Source organism: Grampus griseus (assembly GCF_964374135.1).
Source record: "Grampus griseus genome assembly, chromosome: 6".
Lineage (NCBI taxonomy): Eukaryota > Metazoa > Chordata > Mammalia > Artiodactyla > Delphinidae > Grampus > Grampus griseus.
The window spans coordinates 10792083-10812814 of record NC_139000.1 but is presented as its reverse complement, the minus strand read 5'-3'; the positions used below and the strand labels follow the sequence as shown (position 1 = coordinate 10812814).

At 43.6% G+C, this 20732-nt stretch overlaps 1 protein-coding gene across 1 annotated transcript in view; it reads right to left on the bottom strand.

Annotated features, from left to right (window-relative positions):
- Positions 1 to 446: 446 nt before the first annotated feature.
- Positions 447 to 20732, bottom strand: part of PSMB7 (proteasome 20S subunit beta 7) — a 58608-nt gene continuing 38322 nt past the window's right edge. The window contains exons 7-8 of the mRNA XM_082655791.1: positions 3258 to 3409; positions 447 to 686 (exon numbers count right to left, since the gene is read on the bottom strand). Coding sequence (XP_082511917.1) covers positions 575 to 686; positions 3258 to 3409 — 264 coding nt within the window. The 3' untranslated portion in view covers positions 447 to 574. The remainder of the gene's footprint in view (positions 687 to 3257; positions 3410 to 20732) is intronic.

Here is a 20732-nt window from a genome sequence, read left to right as displayed (position 1 = left end):
AAAGCATTCTTTTGACTTCGTGAAACTGGCCAAACAAAGTGGAGTTCACCCAGGTTCATGCAGCTATAGCAAAGCAAAACTGTCCACCTACCTGCTTTTTCTTGGTACTCAGAACTGATCATCTCTATTTCTTTCCTACTTGGCTGTTGGGGTAAAAGGCTGTGCTGCACTCATCCTAAAAAAAAACAAAAACCTGGGACTACCCTGAACAAAAAGAAAGTAAGTAAGTTAGCACAAGGGCTGCGTGTAATAAATGTTCAACTGAAGAATCAGAGCAACCCAGTCTGACTTCCTGCAACAAATGAGGCCCCGTCTGTTTTTAGAAGGGTTAAACTGCTCTTACACCCACCTGCACGCAGAGTAGTATTCAGGGAGGGAGTAACATCCTGAAGGGGAGGCCAGGTCGATGGGCCTTAGCAGCCCAAAAAACCACACAGCCCCGAGACTTCAGCCACTTAACTTGGTTTTCATTTTTAATGGGTTCATTCAGCAAACACTGGCCGAATGTCTTACAGGGGGAGCCTCCATTGCCCCCAGTCTTCTAGAGCAATAACCAGACATCCACCAACACCATTCAAGAAGTGTCCATTGTTTGGACTGTTTCTTCCAGCACCTCAATTTCCAGAGTAGTGACTTTTTCAGTGAGGACTGCAGTGGTCCCTTTCTCACACCTGTACCGGCCAAACCTAATGAGAGAAAAACAAACGCAGAGAGTTAGGATCCCCCCAAGGGGCCTGATGGAGGGCTGGAGAGAGGGACAAGTATGCAGGCAGCAAGCAGGCCTGGACTGGAATCCTGGCTCGCCTGGACTGGAATCCTGGCTCTCCTGACTCCCAGTTCTGCGACCTTGGGAGGATTCAGCTCCCCCAAGGTTCACTTTCCTCGGCTTTCAAGTGCTACAAAATGGGGATACCTCATAGACATGATGCACGTGAAAAGAGATAATACAGAGCACCTGGCACTAGGTGGACATTCAAATCTCCTTCCCCACCTCACCATCCCCAGAAGATGCTGGAAAGCATTTGGGCCTCTGCCTTCAAGCTTCAACCTCCCTAAAGTACCTTTCAGTAACCAGGAGGAAGCGAATCCTTTTCATTAAGCTGCCATGGCCACTCTCTTGAAGTAACAAGAATGACATAACTGTTACCTTAAACACTTTAAAAATATTTGGAAGCATAAACAGTATAAAAATGACCTGCAGCCAGACTCTGGGCTTGTCACCTTTTTTTTTTTTTTTTTTTTGCGGTATGCGGGCCTCTCACTGCTGTGGCCTCTCCCGTTGCAGAGCACAGGCTCCGGACGCGCAGGCCCAGCGGCCATGGCTCACGGGCCCAACCGCTCCGCGGCATCTGGGATCCTCCCGGACCGGGGCACGAACCCGCGTCCCCTGCATCGGCAGGCGGACTCTCAACCACTGCACCACTGGGGAAGCCCTGGGCTTGTCACTTTTGACCACACTCTTTGAGACTCAAGAGGGACATGGTAGCTCAGCATGAGGACACACCCAACACCACCCTTCTCAAGGTGAATCTGACAGAGGTTTCTCTGAGCACAAGGCAGTCTAGAAGATAAAAATCTCAACGGCTGATTTTACAGTGGGGCCAGGAATTACAACACTGTCAAGCAGCAGCACAAGTCCAGCTGTCTCTTATCTGTCCCCAGCTGTCAGCCTGACATGGACTAGGAGGAGGCTGCTGGCTGTGCCACGACTACGTGCTCCCTGAAAAGCCAGCCTCTCAAATGGGAGCTTGTGCTCGAAGAGGGCGACACAACAGAGCTCTGTACAAAACCAGGAGTAGGCACAGCCAAGAAAAGCTGGCCTTTATTTCTGCGAAACCTTCCCACAGTCCCCACAAAGTTCTCTGAAAGGATCCGAGCAGCAGCACCTTTTTAAGATGTGCCCCGCCCCTCCCCTGCTGGTGTGAAGACGCTGTTCCTTCCCCCACACTGGATGGACCCGTGGCAGCTTGTGGCCTTGGAGCCAGAGCCCCATGTGACTTCTGTGCGCCTGACTCATCTGAACCACAACGTCTGTGGGAGGTCTGGACACAACAAGAGCCTCCTCACCATCCTGGCTTACAGCACCTATTTCAGCAGCATGAAGGGAGGGCTTCTACCTGAAGCAACAGTGGGTTGCAAAACAGGGCTGCAGAGGAGCCAATGGGAACTTGCAAGGCCAGGTCCAACACAGCCCCAGGCCTGAAAGGTTGCTTCCCTCCCCACCTAGGGCCCGAGAATTCCATGGGCTCATTAGCGATCACCTAGTCTTGCTCCATCATTTCCAAGACAGGTGCCCAAAGTCACCACACCAGGCCATGACAGGTCCCCACCCCGAGCCAGAGCTCTTTGCTGCTGTGCTGCCCTACCCCATCGTGAACACGTCTTCGCAATGCTGAGCGCACACTGCGGTGAATACCTGCTGGTTCTCAATGTTCTATTTGTTCCTTGTGAATTACTCCTGACTTGGAGTTGAGTACATGTGGTGGGAGTTAAAGCACCATCGTGGCTGGTGATGTGCTTGCTCTCCTCCAGCGGAGCTTGGGGCTCAGTTTATAAATGCTGCTGTGTGCATTCAGATGAAGACGCTGGAGCAGAGCTCAGAAGCCACATTTTGAGCAGCTCAGCCTCCAGGAAGAGGTCAGGCAGCTGGACGGCCATACAGGACTGCTGATGAGCAGCTCACCTGCCACCAGGGCTGGACATCTTCCAGTTCCGCCAGCAAATCAACTATAAGCTCGCCCCTGACTCCGAGCTGGACTGCACCACGGAGAGCAGTGCCTGCTCGGCACGTGCCATGGGCTCAATGGCATGGCTCCCTCCAGAGCAGGAAGCAACAGTTAGCTCCCAAGGCTAACTTTCAGAGACTCTTAACCAATGGTTGATAACCATCTAGGGAATGAAAACCACTCTGAGGAAAAGCTATGGGTTGGATGCCCTGGAGAATGTACCTTCTTACAGAATTTCATACGGAATTCTGAGGCATCTTTAAGAGACTAGAGAAAGGACAGCACGTGATTCAAAGCTCTCCCCGCAATCCCCAGTCTAGGAGTCTTTCCATCAACATTTTACAAATTGTATCACTTTTCTACACCTGACAGCAGCCCACAATCATAAAACAAATAATGATTCAAAGGTCTCTTGAATAAAGCTGGCTTGGGGACTCTGGCTTTACTTCACGTGGGTAAGAATCAAGAAAACCCTGTCCAGATGCCATGAATATAACAAGGGTGGCCACAGGAAGAATCTCCTTCACTTACCTGGTCCCCTTCTTATTAGGCACTGAGTACGGGCGGAGAAAATCCAGCTTGCTCTTGCTGATGACACAGAGATCAATGTTACTTCCAGACCCCAGGTCATTGAAGATGCCAGCTGCTATGGCTTCACTCACCAGTTTCTTGGCATCCTCCTCCTGAGAAAGAAAATAGTAACAATAGTGTCCACAGTCAAATGGAGGGCCTGTTCTGATGTCCACAGAGTGCTTTCACAAGCAGTAAGAGAAAAGGAAAAGGAAAAAAAAGAAAGCCAACCTGTGAGGTAGGCATTGTTTTCAGTGCCTGTTTTATAAATGAAGGAAAGGCCTCAGAGTACCTCAATATCTGCCCAAGGTTTATCAGCTGGTAAGTGAGAGACCCAGGCCTTTCAAGCTCCTTATGCACACACTCCCTCTTAAACAAACTGCTTCACGTCAGACGCTCACCACCTAACTGAGAACTGTAGGCTGACAGGGCAATTTATCATCTAAAACAGGGGTTGGGAAACTTTTAACGAAGGGCCAGGTAGTAAATATTTTAGACTTTGTAGATACACAGTCTCCGTCATAACTACTCAACTCAGTCATGGTAGCACAAAACAGCCACAGACAATATGCAAACGAGTGGGCGTGGCTTGTACCAATAAAACTTCGTAAAACAAAAATGGGCGCTGGGCTGGATTTGGCCCATGGAGTGTAGTTTGCAGGCCCCTGATGAAAAACGTCCAAAAATGGCTGGAATCTGCTTCCTGGTAACATAATGAAGAAAGTCAATATCATGGGGAAAAAACTAACACCAAAACACAGCCCTGGGGAAATGTTGGCAGAGCCAAGGGTGGGACCTCTTGCCCAAAAGAATCTATCCCCTCCCACTAATGAGTCTGCATGTTCACTGAAGTGATTCCTTTCTTTGAATCACTCTCTTACTTTTCCTTTAAGAGCAAGTCTAAGTCTCCAACAATTACTGGTGGAAAAGTAGATTAATTTATTTCTTACCAAGAAGCATCAGACTCAGGTTAACTACAATGCAGTGTAATAAGGGCTAACGGATAACTGAGAAGAAGCTGTGAGAACACTGGCTGGGGTCCGTAAAGCTTCAGGGAGGGCTGAAGGACAGGTTGCACACCAGGCACTCAGAAAACAGGGCAGTGAAACAGAAGGCAGGCGCCAGAGGCAGCAGGGCAGGACCCGGGGAACACCAAGTTCAAGCTCTCTATGTAACAAGGACAAAAAATGAACCAATCTCCCAAAAATAAGACTTTAACTTGAGCTGTAGCCCACTTTCCCCGTACACCAGGGCATGAGAGTCCATAAACATGCAAGCTGAAGCAAAGAGCTCATCCAAGTAACATCCTTGGAGAAGCACGGATGCCCTGCCCAAAATTCCAGCCTGAGATCAAAGAGCAGGTCCACTGTCTTCAAGCCCTGAGAAGATGGGAGAGAGCTCTCAGAGCTCCTGCTCCTCTGCCGGCCCTAAGCCAGTAAGTGGGATTCCAGTGACATGAGCGCCCTCTTCAGACTCAGAGAAGGATAGAGAAGGCCCTGTTGGAAATGGGATCCTCAGCAACCCAGCAGCAGGGGCTGGGGGGGTTATTCTAACCTTTATCCCACCAGGTTTTTCCACTTCCTGAGTGGCACCTATGTGGGGTCAACGGAACCAGTTATTCTCTTGTGCACATACAGCCCCACAGAATTCATTCAAACATGATCCTCTAATCAGAAGTTCTCTCCTGGGATTCCCAAGCCTAAGAAGGCCAAAAGCCTTACCAGAACCAGTGAAGGTGGTAGCAAATAAAGCACCTTAGAGCAGGAGATGGCCGCTGCCGCTGCTGCTGCTGCTACCACAGAGACGGCAAAATCCAACCACTAACTTAACAAACGCAAAACCATTCCAACTTGCGCCTGTTAATACATAACCCGTGGGGTGGGGGTGTGGGGAGCGTCCTGTGTATCAGAGCATCTTGCTTATACCTCTGCTCCTGACCTACATCTCCTCTTCTCTTCTCTGCTGTTTTATTATTTTGCTTTGTCATCACTGCTTTTCTCATCACTGCTGCTGATGCCCTGAGCCAGCCAATAGTACCAAGTGGATGTCACAAATGCTACGGGCAGCACTTAGTACTGCAGATTTAAATTTCCCAAATTATTTTATATTTGGGGACGGAGATGGGAGAAGACTTACAAGAAACTGAAATATACACATTATATTAGGCATGCATATCTGACATCAATCCATTACAATCCACTGATACCAGGATGCTGACAATGCTGAGATTACAGGTGAATCTTCCTCTATTTTGCAAATATTCTTTAATGTGAGTAGATAAACTTATAAAACTTAAAAATGTGTAAAATATATTACATATAGCCTGAGTTACTCATAAAGTTATCATGTGTGCTATTATTTAAGTGTAATGCTTTTAAAAATTGGAGAAGGGGCTTCCCTGGTGGCTCAGTGGTTGAGAATCTGCCTGCCAATGCAGGGGACACGGGTTCGAGCCCTGGTCTGGGAAGATCCCACATGCCGTGGAGCAACTGGGCCCGTGAGCCACAATTACTGAGCCTGTGTGTCTGGAGCCTGTGCTCCGCAACAAGAGAGGCTGCGATAGTGAGAGGCCCGCGCGCCGCGATGAAGAGTGGCCCCCGCTTGCCACAACTAGAGAAAGCCCTCGCACAGAAACGAAGACCCAACACAGCCATAAATAATAAATTTAATAATAATAAAATAAAAATAAATAAAAATTGGAGAAATATACCGTTTAAATTCCTCCCACCCCCCCCCACCCCCAATTCCAGGGAAGATAATTCATTAAGGAAGGAAATATCACAAGTCCCTGATTTTCTTTCCCCAGTCCTACCCACCTCTCATACACACAGGACTGAAGATGTTATGAAATGGAATAAAGCTTACATTTTATTAAGCACCTACTATAATGTGCCAACTGCTGAGTTAGGCACTTTGATGATCATCATCATTTTTACCCCTGCCCTTGACCATCTTCTGACGTTGGTACTGTCAGAAACTAAGGCTGAGAGAGTGTCAATGACTTGCCCAAGGTCACATAGCTAATAAATAGTTAAAACAGGCCCACTGGGCTCCAGAGCCAGAATGCCACAGCACCACACCAGCTCATAAGTAATCTGTCTCAGCTCTGAGCTGGGGGCTCCTGAGCAAGTTGGGGACAGTGGACAGCAGTCCCTTGATTCAGGGTGTCATTCCCCCATCAGCAAGGATCTTCAGAACCTGAGCAAGTTTAAGAGAAAGATGGTGGTTGCCAACTTCTCTTTGAGCCAGCTAGCAGTCCCTCTGATGGTCATTTCCATGGCAGGGGGAGGCACTGTTTCCCAAACTGCCCACAGATCACCACTTAAACATTTCTACAATGTGATATGGCAGAAATCAATATTAAGATCCAAAGTCTTATTTCACGTATTCCTCACCTCCACCAAAAACCCTCAAAAGGCAGAGTGAAAATTACCAAGGCTCTTTTGTCTGCCCATTACTTACATAGTTAATGTCTTCAACAAATATTTACAAACACCTACTATGTGCCAGGAATTGTATCATATGACAAATATGGTCTTTTACCACAGTATTTCCATACCCAGAATTCTAGACACATATGCAAATATGCTACTGGGCATATTCATACTGTGTTTTCTTTATAGTGAATTTCATAATTAAACAAGTCTTGTCTTTAACACGTGCTACAAAATATTTAGGAAAACTACTGAGAAAAACCATAAACTAAAAGCAAGAGGTGGGGAAAACACCACATTTTTATCTGTCTCTGGCTTACAATAAATGCAGAAGCATTGTTTCTTCCTTTAGGATTCATTCTTCATGAGGAAATTGCATCTCCCTTTTCTGGAAGAGGCAAAGTGACCTAATAAGTTCTGAGCAGCATCCGCCTGGGGACAGCTGCTACAGAGGGGCTCTGACGAGGGCCCTGCAGAGCCTGTGACCCCAGCTGTAAGGCTCTCTCCCACTGCTGGGCCAGCATGCTCCCCTGGCCAGCTGCTCATGGATTTACGTTGCTAGTCACAAGGGAACTTGGATTCAATGTGTAGACAGAGCGGCCAGACTCATCCAGGCTATTAAAATAAATAAATTAATGAATTTTTTTAAAAAAGGCTCTCCACGCCAATGGCAGCTTCCTTTTACTTTGAGCTGCTCAGCCAAAAGATCACCATGATCCTGGTGCTCGAAAGTTAATTGGGCAACCCAGGTTCAAGGTCATCTGGCAGATGTGGAAGCAGACAGACTGGGTTTGAATCTCCAGTTTCCTACTTACTTACAGCTGTGCAACCTTGGGCAAGTCATTTCACCTCTCTGAGTTCATGCTCTTCCTCTGTAATATAAAAATGCAGTATAGAAAGCACCTACTATAGGGTCTGGCATATAGCTATTACTTAAAAAATGGTAACTTATTTATTAATACAGCAATCCAGAGGGCTCCTAGAAACACAATTTATCTCTAAGGAGTGACTGCCTGTACCAAACCCCAGGCCAGGAGAAGGAGGTCCAAACAAACCTGCTGACAAATCTTCACACAGTGCTGTGGAGAAGCTCCTATAAAAATTAATCCAAGCAAAGAGCACACCCCCTAAAAGTTCAGAGAATATAAAAGGAGCACTTCCTGCTTTATGGCTACGAAGACCAAACTAACTGGGAATATCAGTCCCCCGGGCCGCCCCTGCTTCTTAAATGAGATTACAATAAGAGTGATGTACTACTTGTACTACAAGTCAGCTGTGACAAGCAGCACTTTATAGAGCTATCTGTTTGTCTCCATCACTGCATCGCACAATGTGTCCCTGGACTCCAATGTGCAGCTCCGTTTACCGCTACATGACAAATGGGCAGCACTTGTAAAAGGCAAAAAGAGGTCCATGTCGGCCATGTAATGGTCACCACAGCTGTACCCAAGTGCTTGAGGGGACAAAACAGACCCCCAAGTTCATTAAACTGACCAGTAATGGATCTTTCAAAAAGTGCCTTAGGAATCGTACAGAAAAGGCTAAAATAAATAACTCAGCATGGAAGGCTAATCTGAAACGGTGTTTGATAAATTATTTATAACACAGGCGATTGTCTGCATTTAATATTGCAGCTACTAGTAGCATCTTTAAAAGATGATTTATGTGTTGTAATGCTATTAAACTTTATATTGGCCCACTGCTAGCTATAAAGTCTGCTGAGATTCAGAGAATGAGTTTTAAACTGTCACTGCAACATCACAGGAGATGGAGGCTGTATTAAATCTTTACTTTAAACCTGTTATCTAGAGAGTTGCATTTTGTAGACACTCACAAACTGATAGATTACCTCAGCATCCGCTATGGTGCAAGTCCAAAGTAGTGCTGCAAAGAAACTTTTCCACATTATTCTTGTCTACAGCTACAATCAAATTTCTCTTCTCACTTAAGTGATTTTTAGATTGGGAATGTCACCAGAGTAAAATGTAGGTGCTCCAGCCAGTGGGCACCCTGGACAGTTCAGCATCAAATTAACACTCTTTAAATAAACCCTCGACATTCTACTGTTCAGTTCTACTTTCTGAACCGTGCTTTACTTACATTGGGGGCAGGCGAAATACTAAATATGCATTTGACTAAAAACCTAACATACTATTTAAAATACAGCTTTGGAATCTGAAAATACACATATATGGCAAGTCGTTTGAAACAATAGATTTGTAACTAAAATTTTTTAAGGAAGTTAAAATAAAATTGGTTATTTGCTGGAAAATACATTCCATTTATGTGGCTGAGGCGCTAACATTAAGGCGGTTGAAAAAGAAAGAAATATTCAGCCTTCTTCATAAAGAAGGGAGCTCCCCTGGCTCTACTGTCCTTCAGGGCATTTCAGAGGCACCCCTTTGCTTTCTGTCCCACCGGCAAGGCAAGAGTCAGGGGACAGTGGCTCTCCTACCTTTGCTCGAGGGGAATAAGGATGTGGGTGGCATCATAGCTGAACTCTCTCACAATTTTCAACAATTTTCCTATTTGCAGTTAAATCTACAAGGACCATTTAGTTCACAACAGTTTGCTCCTTTACTAAAAACTAACGATCTTACTCAATAAGAATTGAAGCAGTCCAAATTCATCTTGGAAAAAATCTGCATAATCTTTTGTCACTCTGATTTGAAACAGCAAAAAAAAGCTATTGCTCTGATGATCTGCAGCAGAACAGATTAAAGTCTGGGTGTGACAAGAGTCTGGACTCTAAAAAGAGGACCAAAATCATGCCATTTCCATCCCAGGCAGCTAGCACAGTGCTTGGCATGAATGTCGACAAATGAAAAAAATGACACATCAACTTCAAATGCATTCACGGCTTTGCCAAACTAAAGCATAAAATTAATTATGAAACAGATCAATACCAAAATGGGCTAATTCCCTAACTGCACCAGTCCCAACTGGGGACCAGGGAGCAAGAGGATTCAAAGACAGTTAAACACACAAAAGGAAGAGGTTTAAACACAATGTTCTGCAGTGGCCTGTTGACAAGCTGAGGTTCTGACTATGCCACTGATGTGGCCTGAAGGAGTCATTCATGGCTGATGGTTGAATAAAATTTAAACAGCTCAAAAAAGTGTTTAAAACAGTCCCCCCAAAAGCAGTGTGCTTCCTGTACCATGCAACAGACCTGATGTATCCCCTGTATAGCCACATATTTTACAATGGAAAAAGTTAATTTAATTTTTTTTTTCAGAGTGGACTGTGTGACAAAAGCAAAGGTGTCTGAGTTTTGTTTTTGGCTTGAGCTGTTTGGGTTAACGCGGTCTGCCTGTGTAAACACCTGAACTGTCAGGTGTAACTGAGCTGCAGCGGGTGCTAAGTGTGTCCAGAGTGGGGGGTGAGTTAGTGACTGTGTCTTTAAGGTCTAGATGGTGCTGCCATTTCTTCCCTCAGAAGCTTTTGTGGCATCCAATATCTGGATGATGCAAATAATGAAGGACAAGCCGGCTGAGGGTGCAGGAGTGATTTAAGAGGTTTGTAGCCGGGATGGGAAGGGGAGTTCATATTCAAGGAACTGCCAACCAAGTCCCTGCCAACTTGGCCTGTCCCAGATCACTGAATGATGCAAAAGCCTGAGCACAACCCGGGCTAGGAGAGATATGAAAGGCTGCACAACCACAATGGGCCAGGAAAGGCCATCCCAGAACAAGAGAAGCCTGGAAGAACTGGGTCACTAATGAACACAGTGCTTAACTCTCTCTGAGCCATAGGGGGCCGTCAGAATGGGGATAATGCCTCTGTCCAAGGGCTGTTGGGAGGAATAAAGGGAAGGGAATGCCCCTGACACACAGACTTTACAAAGAGAAGTGGCAGCAAGTTCAAGGGTTAGAAGGAAAGAGGTAAGGGTGTGAGAGAACTAACATGGCACCCACCACATCCCTGGGTCTGAGCCAAACACTTATGTTACTTATTTAATCCTCATTATCTCCACCTGTACCAGAGGAAACTAAGGGGCAAGAATGGTTGGCTGGTGCAATCAAGGCACACAGCTGTGTGTAAGTGGGACTCAGGGATCTGTGCCAAGTTAGTGCCTGGCACCACCAAAGCCTACGTCTTCCTATCCCACCACAGGAAAAAAGGTGGTGGGCAAGAGGTTTTGCTGGATTCTGAGACAGCGAATGGAAGGAAAAACACCTAGGCTTCCAGAGGGAAAAGGACCAAGAGAGACGGGAACATATTGCTTTCCACAAGGAGAAGAAATCAGCAGTCACAGCATATGTGTATACAAATATATATTTCCAAGGCTGCACTGAATCAAATATAATCAGAGAAAAAAAACAAAATACAAGAAAGACTGGGTTTAAAGAAAGAGTGAGAAACATGTTCAAGAATCCTCCGAATGAAAACCAAGCCGCCCCAGGTAGTAATAAGATCTTAATAATATTTCTCTCTCTCCATAAAACAATGCGGTCAGTGATAACTCTGCCGATAAACTCCTGGAGATGTTGCAAGGGCTATGGCCTGAAAAGAGGTGGGCGGGGGAGAAATGAAGTAAATTGGTCACAACAAAGGTAAAAAATAGCCACGTTCACATGGAGCCTATCTACCTCCAAAGCCTGTAGGGTAGGAAACCTGTGCCGAGTGTAGGGTGCGTGGGAAGGCTACAGGGGCTGTTACACTGTATGATCCTGCTTCTATAGCCCCACAGGGATCAGGAAGGACTGGAAGGAGATCCAAGGAAGTACAGAGCACCCTTGTTCTAGGACATTTAAAGATGGCTAAAAAAAAAAAAAGATGGCTAAAAATGAGGCAAATTTCAAATGATGCAAAACCCATGAAACAAATGTACAGGTCAGCTTAGTTCAGCAAACATTTACTAATGCTCTGCTCTGATACTAATACACTCCACGGACACTATGACAAACACTGGCAATAAGGCCTGAACAGATACAGATCCTGCCCACAAAGAGTGTAGAGTCCAGAGGGAAACAAGTACAATATGGTGAGAGTCCTTAAGAGGCAAGGCTGACAATGGAACTACGAGCGTACAGAGGTCTCACGGGGCTCGGGTGATAAAGACTGGGCTGAGTCTTGACACTCACGTGAATGGCAGCCAAGCCAAGGCGCAGAAGTGATGGCAGGAATAAAGCTATGAAAATGGGAAGGAGAAAGGGTGTGGTCGGGTAGCTAGTTTGGCATGGTTGAATCCCAGACAGCCTCACAGGCCATGCAGAGAGCTGACCCTTCACACTAGTGGGAAGACATGGAAAATTTTAAGTTGGCAAATGATGTAGTTAGATGTGTGCTTTTTGAAACTGCAGCCTGGAAGCAGTGGGGGAGGAGAGGCCAAAGGCAGGCGACAGGAAAGCAGGAGATAGTATTCCCCACGAGTGCCGGTGATGGTGGGAATGCCGGTGATGGTGGGCCTGGGCTGGCGGGGGAGGACCAACAGCAGGACTGGGAGGTGAATGTGGGAGAGGAGGAGGCAGCAGGCAGGGGGGCGTGCAGGAGAGGGAGAAGCAGAGAGTGCCACCTGGACGTTCAGCATCAGTCGTGAACACTGACCAAACTCTAAGCAAACTCAGCCTTCACAGAAAGGCCTTTTGTAACTTCCTGGCAGCTGTTTTTCTGGCGGGTTGATGGGAGACAATGATTAACTTAATTATAGATTCTGCAGCAGGAACTCTGAAGGTGTCACCAAAAAGGCACAAGATAAAGGCAAAGCCAATGAAAGTATACTGAGGTTGTTCTGGAAAAAATGACCTGGGCCGGAACCAACCTGTAAATGCCACTTCACTGGTGGCAGGGCTTTCAAAATACTCCTGTCTGGCCTCTGGAGCGTGGTAGAAAGAGTATAAGGGAGTAGTTACCTACGGGGGCAAGAGCCAAAAGACTGTAAAGAAGGAAGCTCTACGGGAGATTCATGGTCACGAAGGTTTGGCCATGTGCAAGGTACAGTTCTGAGGAAGCGGAAGCAGACAGGCCTAAGTAAAGCAGACAAGCAGAGACAGGATGGGGCAGGTGAGCCCGATCATGAGGTGCTACCAACTCAGATACTGTTCCATGAGGCCTCCGCAACCACCTTTTCCTGGGACCCCAGGCACACATGGCCTTCAGATACACTGTTACTTAAGGTTCTTTGGGGGAAGAGGGAGCCTTCCAAAAGGGCGTAAGGAAACTTCTGGAGCCAATGGATATATCTGCCATATTGATCATGGTGATGGGCGCTGGGGAGGAGGAGGGAAGAGGCAGAGGCAAGAGAATTAAGATCCAGGAGATCCAGGTATGAATCTAGTCTTGTTACTTACAGCTATGTTACCCCGGTGGTAAAGTCACTCAACATTTTTAAGTCCCAATTTCCTCATCTGCAAAAAAGGCCTAAAACCATCTAGCACTAGGGCAGTTATGAGGATTAAAAGACTCTTTGCACAGGAGAAACTGCTAGCACAGTGCCTGGTATGCAGGAAACCCATGATGAATGTTAACCTGATTGGATTCTACCCCTCTTTCTAACTTACACAAACAGTTATCAAAAGCTAAACCCTGGGCTTCCCTGGTGGCGCAGTGGTTGAGAGTCCGCCTGCCGATGCAGGGGACACGGGTTCGTGCCCCAGTCCAGGAAGATCCCACATGCCACGGAGCGGCTGGGCCCATGAGCCATGGCCGCTGAGCCCGAGCGTCCGGAGCCTGTGCTCCGCAACAGGACAGGCCACAACAGTGAGAGGCCCGGGTATGGCAAAAAAAAAAAAAAAAAAAAAAGCTTAACCCTTTCAGAACTACCAATGCAGTGGGCAACTGATAATAACTCAGTACACTTTGTTTTTTCAACCTCTAGTTCAAAGCAAATCAATTATGAAACAAGCAATTATACTGCAAATAAAATTCAAAATGATGCCATAAAACTGTTCACATGAGCATCTTCCATAAACTTCACTGCCGTGTCAAGAAGTGTACTAAGTAGCACATTTTCACTTATTATACTTCACTAGAAATTCTATTCTAAAAGGAGGAGAAAAGAGAACTTACATTTACTGTTTGCAGGCACTGTGCCGAGTACATTCTTCCACTTACTCTTCCAAATTACCCTTTAAGGTAGGTACTACCCCTTACACCCATTTTACAAATCCAGGAAACCAAGGCTCAGAGAGGGAAAATGACTAACCCAAAGGCATATGGCCAACAGCTAGAAGGCCTGAGGTTCAACATAGTTTTGTCTAACTCCAGAGCCCATGGATTTTTCGCTCAGGACAGCAGAACCTCCAAACAATTAGCATCCAAAAACAGTAATGATACTTGTCTAGTCCTTAGATATAACTGGTTAATCACTCATGGGTTTATCTTTTTAAAGTACCTCTAAAATTCTTCAAAGTTGCAAACATATTGCTTAAATAATGCTACTCTATCATTCCATCATTCATCTGGCTTGTTAAGAACATCCTGATGAATTTTTCTAATACAGAATGTACATTCATCAAATCCCAAAGCAAAAAGCCTATCAAATTCACTGTATCAGTACTACATTCAAATGTTTATATCTCCCTAAAATACATGCATAGGACTTCCCTGGTGGCGCAGTGGTTGAGAGTCCACCTGCCAATGCAGGGGACGCGGGTTCGTGCCCCGGTCCAGGAAGATCCCACATGCCGCGGAGCAGCTAGGCCCGTGAGCCATGGCCGCTGAGCCTGGGCGTCCGGAGCCTGTGCTCCGCAATGGGATAGGCCACAACAGTGAGAGGCCCGCGTACGGCAAAAAAAAAAAAAAAAAAAAAAAAAAAAAGCATAAACCTCTCAGCAAACAGAATGAGTCAAATTGTTTTTTAACCACCTTGTATGTCAATAAAAAAGATACCATTTAACTTAATTTTCCCATCAGGCCATTTGTTGATTGTAAATCTTAACTGAAACAGACCAAGAAAAGGCATTTTAATTTTCTTTTAACATTTTGGGGCAAGAAGTAGTCAGAGGATAAGAGAGCAAACTTTTGTTAAGCCTGACTGCAATTTACAAATATGGTCCTCCTAACAATTCCTTCAGGTACTGACTTTAAGCCCATTTTACAAATGAGTTTTATATTTTACAAACTGGGGCTACAGGTGTTACAGAAGAAGCAAAAATCAATCTTCAACCTAAACCTCTTCCAAGTCCATGCATACACTTTCCACCATGCCCTGTTCTTATTCCTCTACCACCCCAATTCAATTTATCTGAGTTAAAAGAAACTAATATATTTGTCAAGGAATCAAAGTTAATGAGGCCTTAAGTCTTTTCAGCATTCCAATATCACCACAGTTCTGATTTTAGAAAAAAACATATTCCAACATTATGACAGGGTGACAACGACTATGAGTGATTGTGTTCTACAGATACAATGTTCATTGCAAATATTTTCAAAAATCTGTACTACTAGGTGGAATTTTAAAATATCTATTTAGCACAACTTCATATCATTTAAAAAAATTTTTGTTTCTGCACAATTTCAGGGTTAGGGGAGAGTGGTATAAATTACCTCACAGAAACCAGCAAGTAACATTATCTGTTAAGGTTAAAACTTTAACTACCTTCCTGAGGTATGCTGCTGGGGTCTCATTACAGCAGGTAATCTCACATTCTGCCATGCACAACACACTAAGTACCAGCATCTCCCAATTACATTGTAACGTAAATCTCAAAGGACATTTGAAAAGTCTACACAGCTCCTGCACCCACTGCCGAAACACAACCACCTCTAATGGAACGTGGCAGCTTTCTAAACTAATATTCACACGCCGGGACAGGGATGCTAAGCGCGGCCTTATCCCACACTGAAGAGCGGATGCTAATTAAAAGCCCACACTGACTTGGGAAATGACCACTCAGACAACTTTAGACACTGTCTGGAGTTCTGTTTTCCTATTTCCAAACATGTTCAGCTGCCCAAACTTCCAGGATTACACAACTGAGAGAAAGTTAGAGCAGGAGTCCTCACACCTTTGTATGTGGTGATGCCCCTCTTCTGGAATAGCTTCCTCTCCTCTTCAGTCTCCCTACCCCACCCCTTCGTCAAACCCCAAGACAAAAAGAATTTCAAGTGAGGAGTCACATACTCTTTGAGGCCACCTTAAAGTTCCCCAGACAGATTTCACCAATTCCTCTGATCGTGACCACTACACCCCCCTTATATGCACCATTCTCATACTTTCAGTACTGTTTGTGGGCCTGTCCACCACCCCCCTAGGCTGTAAATGTCACTAAGAAAGGGCCCTGCCTCATAATCACAGAGCTTGGCACCTGGTTGGAGATAAATAGAACTCAGGTGAATGGATCTCAAGGCCGCCCTTCACATCTCAGAATGACCACCATCTCTCAATAGTTTACAGAAGCCTTAATGGTGACTCTAATGGGGATATAGAAGATGTTCTTCCGGTGGTGTAGGTACCAAGAAACTTCTGGTTTCTTTGCCCACTGCATTTGCCTTTGCCAATTTTTATGTGTCTCAGAAGTCTTTGAGAAAGCACCTTTTTAAAAAAGCCTTCAAAACAGCAGAGGTATCCAAGGTACATTTGTTCTTACTGTAATCATTTGGCTATTTCTGGAACTGTTTTTACTTCGGTTAGCAAAACCTAGACTTGATACAGGCTGAGATGCAAAAAAAATAACTGTCATAATAGTAGTAATGGCTTTGAAATATCTCATCTAAGCCAACTTTCTCATACCTCTTAAGAATTGCCAATCCCTTCAAATATTGGCAGCTCCATTTATTCAGGTCTTCTGATACATAAAATTTGCTGACTTTTCCCCCCTTGAGTTGATGCAGATATATGAAAACCTTATAAAAGCTTTTTTTTTTTTTTTTTTTTTTGGCTAGAAATGAAACTTCTCTGCCTGTGAAAATTATAGGGGCATTTAAAAATTACCATATGTTTTAGATCAGAAGGTAAAAACAGTACAGCAGCCCATGAAAACGTTCCAGCCCATGAAAGCTTACAATTAACTCATTAAAATACAGTTCAAGCCCTCAAGTTCCCCTACTCTTGTAGGCAGTGGTCCCATTTAACATTTAAATATCCTGTGTCAGTAAGTTTACCATATTTATGTTCATTTACATGTACAATGTAAACATACATAGGTACCACATTTAAATATTTAGCCCCAAATGTTATTTTAAACTTAATTTTTCCACAGAGCTATTTGATTTTTTAAAAATAAGAAGACAAAACTTCCTCAAAATCCTTAATCACACTTCAGTGTACATTAGCGAATGTATAATGTGTGGCTGCTTTGCACACCCACATGCCCACTACCTCCCCCTTTCTAATACTGCACACCACACAAGTATAATAAACCATGTTAATATTTCATACCACTGTGAAATATGCTGGAGTATCAATTCAACATCTGCTGTCTTTAGGGTCCGGGAGTCCCGCAGAGACACTTTCAATTTGTAATTGAGTTCTATGCTGAATTAATCAGCAGTTTATCTTTTTTACTAAAATAACGTCTTCACCACTAACCCAGATTTACATTAACAATTTATGCCAAATTACCTGCCAAGGCAAAACTTATAAGATTCTAAGCTACCACCCAGTAACACTCAGTCCTATATTTCATTTCTTATATTTCTCTAACCTATACACAAGAAAAGTAGAAATCCATTGTTCAAGAGCTTGCAAGTCTCTACCCACAGATGACCTCCTGGATTTGAGACACAGAGCCTCACTTCTGACAGTGAAATTCAAGCAGCCGGGGTGGAGGGTGTGGGTTCCCATCTTCTCCTGAAAGCCACCGTTCAATGTTTTTATGATTCAAAATTTTTACAAAATACGATTTCTAGAATGGAATGAAATCAGTAAGTAATAAAAGAGCTTCTTTTACTTCTTTTCCCAAGGAGCTATGACATTCCAAGTCTTGGCTTGGCTTGAGTAACAAAAAAGACAACCTACATAAAGGAAGCATTTTTTAGTACCTTAAATTATGTCCCTGAGTCCCAAGTTAGCAAAGGCAATTCAATTTGATAAGAGATAAAGAAGTCTATTTTTCTCTTTGATATCATGATGCCGAATATATCAGCAATAACACCTTCCTTTTAATTCCACCTGTACAGTTGAAAGTCACCAAACATTTATTTCTATCCAGCATTATCCCTAGCTCTTACCTCTCTCTGATTCAAGAGTCTCTGGTCACAAAGAAGTTACATTCTGTCTGCTGGATCCTTGCCACAGGTGCAGCAAGCAACATACTTTGTGAACTATTTCTCCTGTACAGTGTATTTTCCCCTACCTTTCCACAGTTACAGTAAATATGTAAAGCAAAAACATCTCAAATGGAACACCTGCTCCAAAGAAATGCATCATAAATAATCACCTATCTACTACCGAGTAAAATAATCCCTTGTTTTCAAGCTACTTTGCCCATAGCTGTTAAAGGAATTTCCACCATCATACAGAATGGTCTCTTTCAATACTACCTCTGAATTACAGCACCAAGTGTATGCATTCAGCTGGTACCCAATTAGCACCTGCTGATCGATTACATATTATTGATTATATAAGAAAATGAAGTTCAGTGTATACGCAGCAGGGCAGAAGACCTGGAAAAATTTTTGCACAGAAATATTTTTGGTGGAAAAATCAACAACGAGTTTTCAAAGTCAATAACTATGGCAGTATACCATTTGCAGTGTTCTCATTACTCTTCAAAGAATTCGAAATGGAGTACTTCAAATTTTACAGAGGGTCAATTCCCTTACATTTGTTGATTCTTGAATTCCAGAGGCCTGGCCCCAAGTGGCCATTTCTAAGTCAAGGAAGACGAAGGAATCCAAAGGGAGAGAAGCAATTATATATCTGTGACATTCCAAACTCTGTATGGTAGGGAGCAAAGTCCTGCTCTTGAATCATCAGGTGAAACAGCAGAGAGAACTTGCATCTGCCTTACAAAACACCACAAAATGAAAATGTAAGCAAGAAGATCCAAGGGAGTAAACTTAACTCAAGAAGTCCTTTTCTCTTTTCTGCCTCTCCAAAGCTGGCCCACCAGTGGGTTCAAATTCAGGAGAACAAACTCACTCTTTCAAAAGGGGGCAACTCAAAACATCTGATGCTGGTGAGAAGCTTTAAACCATCAACAGTGTCTTATCATCTATTCTAAAGGTTGAATGGTAATTCTCCAAATCACTCACTGAATCATAAGGCCAACTTTAGTATCTGTTCATTTCTAAAATTAAGTCTTTAACTCCACTGGAAATCACTACCAGGAATAATTCTATACAGGGCCCCAGGGATTATATCTTTGGGTTCTGACACCTCTAAAAACTTTTTTTTAACGTTAAATACAACAAGAGAAAATTACTGGAGAAAAATTAATACATTTTTGATCTAACAAAAAAGACACACTTTACTATGTCTAATGTTTCAGGTTTTAAGGAAAACAAATAAGCAGGAATTAGGACCAAAAGCAAATGACAGAAACAGCCTCAGGGAGAGCCTCTAAAAGGGACCTTCCAATAGTTAAACACACAACTATCCCAATTACTGCCCAAATCCAGTGCATAAAGAAGTGTGTCAAATGTTTCAATAGTTACATTTAAACATTTCTGTAGTTGCATTAGTTCTTAACCAATAAGGAATCCATCAGTTAAGACAATGAGACACCAACTCACACCCACCAGAATGGCTATAATCAAAAAGCCAAATGACAAATGTTGTCAAGGGTGTGCAGAAACTAAAATCTTTATACACTACTAGTGACCCAGCCACTTTGTAAACCGGTCTGGCAGTTCCTCAAAAAGTTAAACATAGAGAGTTACCACATGACTCAGCAATTCTACTCCTAGGTATATATATACCCAAGAGAAATGACAATATATGTCCACACAAAAACCTGTACACAAATGTTCACAGCAGCACTATTCATAATGGTCAAAAAGTGAAAACAATCCAAATGTCCATTAACTAATGAATGGGTAAATAAAATGTGACATATTCATACAATGGAATACTATTCAACCATAAAAAAATGAAGTATCAATACATGCTACAAGGATGAAATATTATGAAAATACTGTAAGTTAAAGAAGCCAGTCACAACAGACATATTGTATGATTCCTATTGTATGAAATGTCCAGAACATGCATATCTGTAGAGACAGAAAGCAGATGAGCTGTTACCTAGGGCTGGGAGGGCTGAGGAGAAATGGGGAGTGACTGCTAATGGATATGGCATTTCTTTTGAGGGGGATGAAAATGGTCTAACATGGATTATGGTGATAGCTGCACAGCTCTGTGAATATACTAAAAACCATAGAATTGTACACTTAAAGTAAGTGAGCTGTATGCATGTAAACTATATCTCAATGAAGCTGTTATTAAAATAATAAGGCATCCAACATTTTTAGAACAGAGGACCTAAAAAAGAGTCAAAACATCTAGTGACATGTCACCCATCAATCAAAGAATTCACATTGTGATAGTAATTTTTTTAAAGCTAGAGATCACAAGAAACAAAAATGTCAGCATAGATTCTTAGGAACATTTCATAAGAATTAATTTTGGCTTTAATATATATAATTTTTCCCAGATATACAAGATACCTAAACAGATGTAGTACCAGACAAACATAACCTTAAAATCTAAAAATCTGGAAAAGTGAGTCAGTTCAGCTTATCAAGCTGACACCTATTAAACTGCTACAAGAAAAACAGTCTTAAACACCATCAATATCAATACAGACAGGAAAATCATTGTTTATGATAGCTATCGAGGGCAAGTTTTTTGTTTTGTTTTGTTTTTAATTTTGCATTTACTTAAAACTCTGTTTGATGCTAGCAGGGTTCAAGTCACACAGGAAGGTGCTCGGCTAAACACTGATCATCTTCCTTGATCTCCATTGTCTGCTGTGTGGGTTCCGCCAGCAAAACCTCCCAGCGAGTGGTCACCTTCCTATGGAGTCATTAAACCTCTGAATGTCAGCTGGTGGGATTAGCCAGCAGCTTCCACACCTGAGCCCCCGTGGCAGGGACAGAGGCATTTGGATCAAGATCA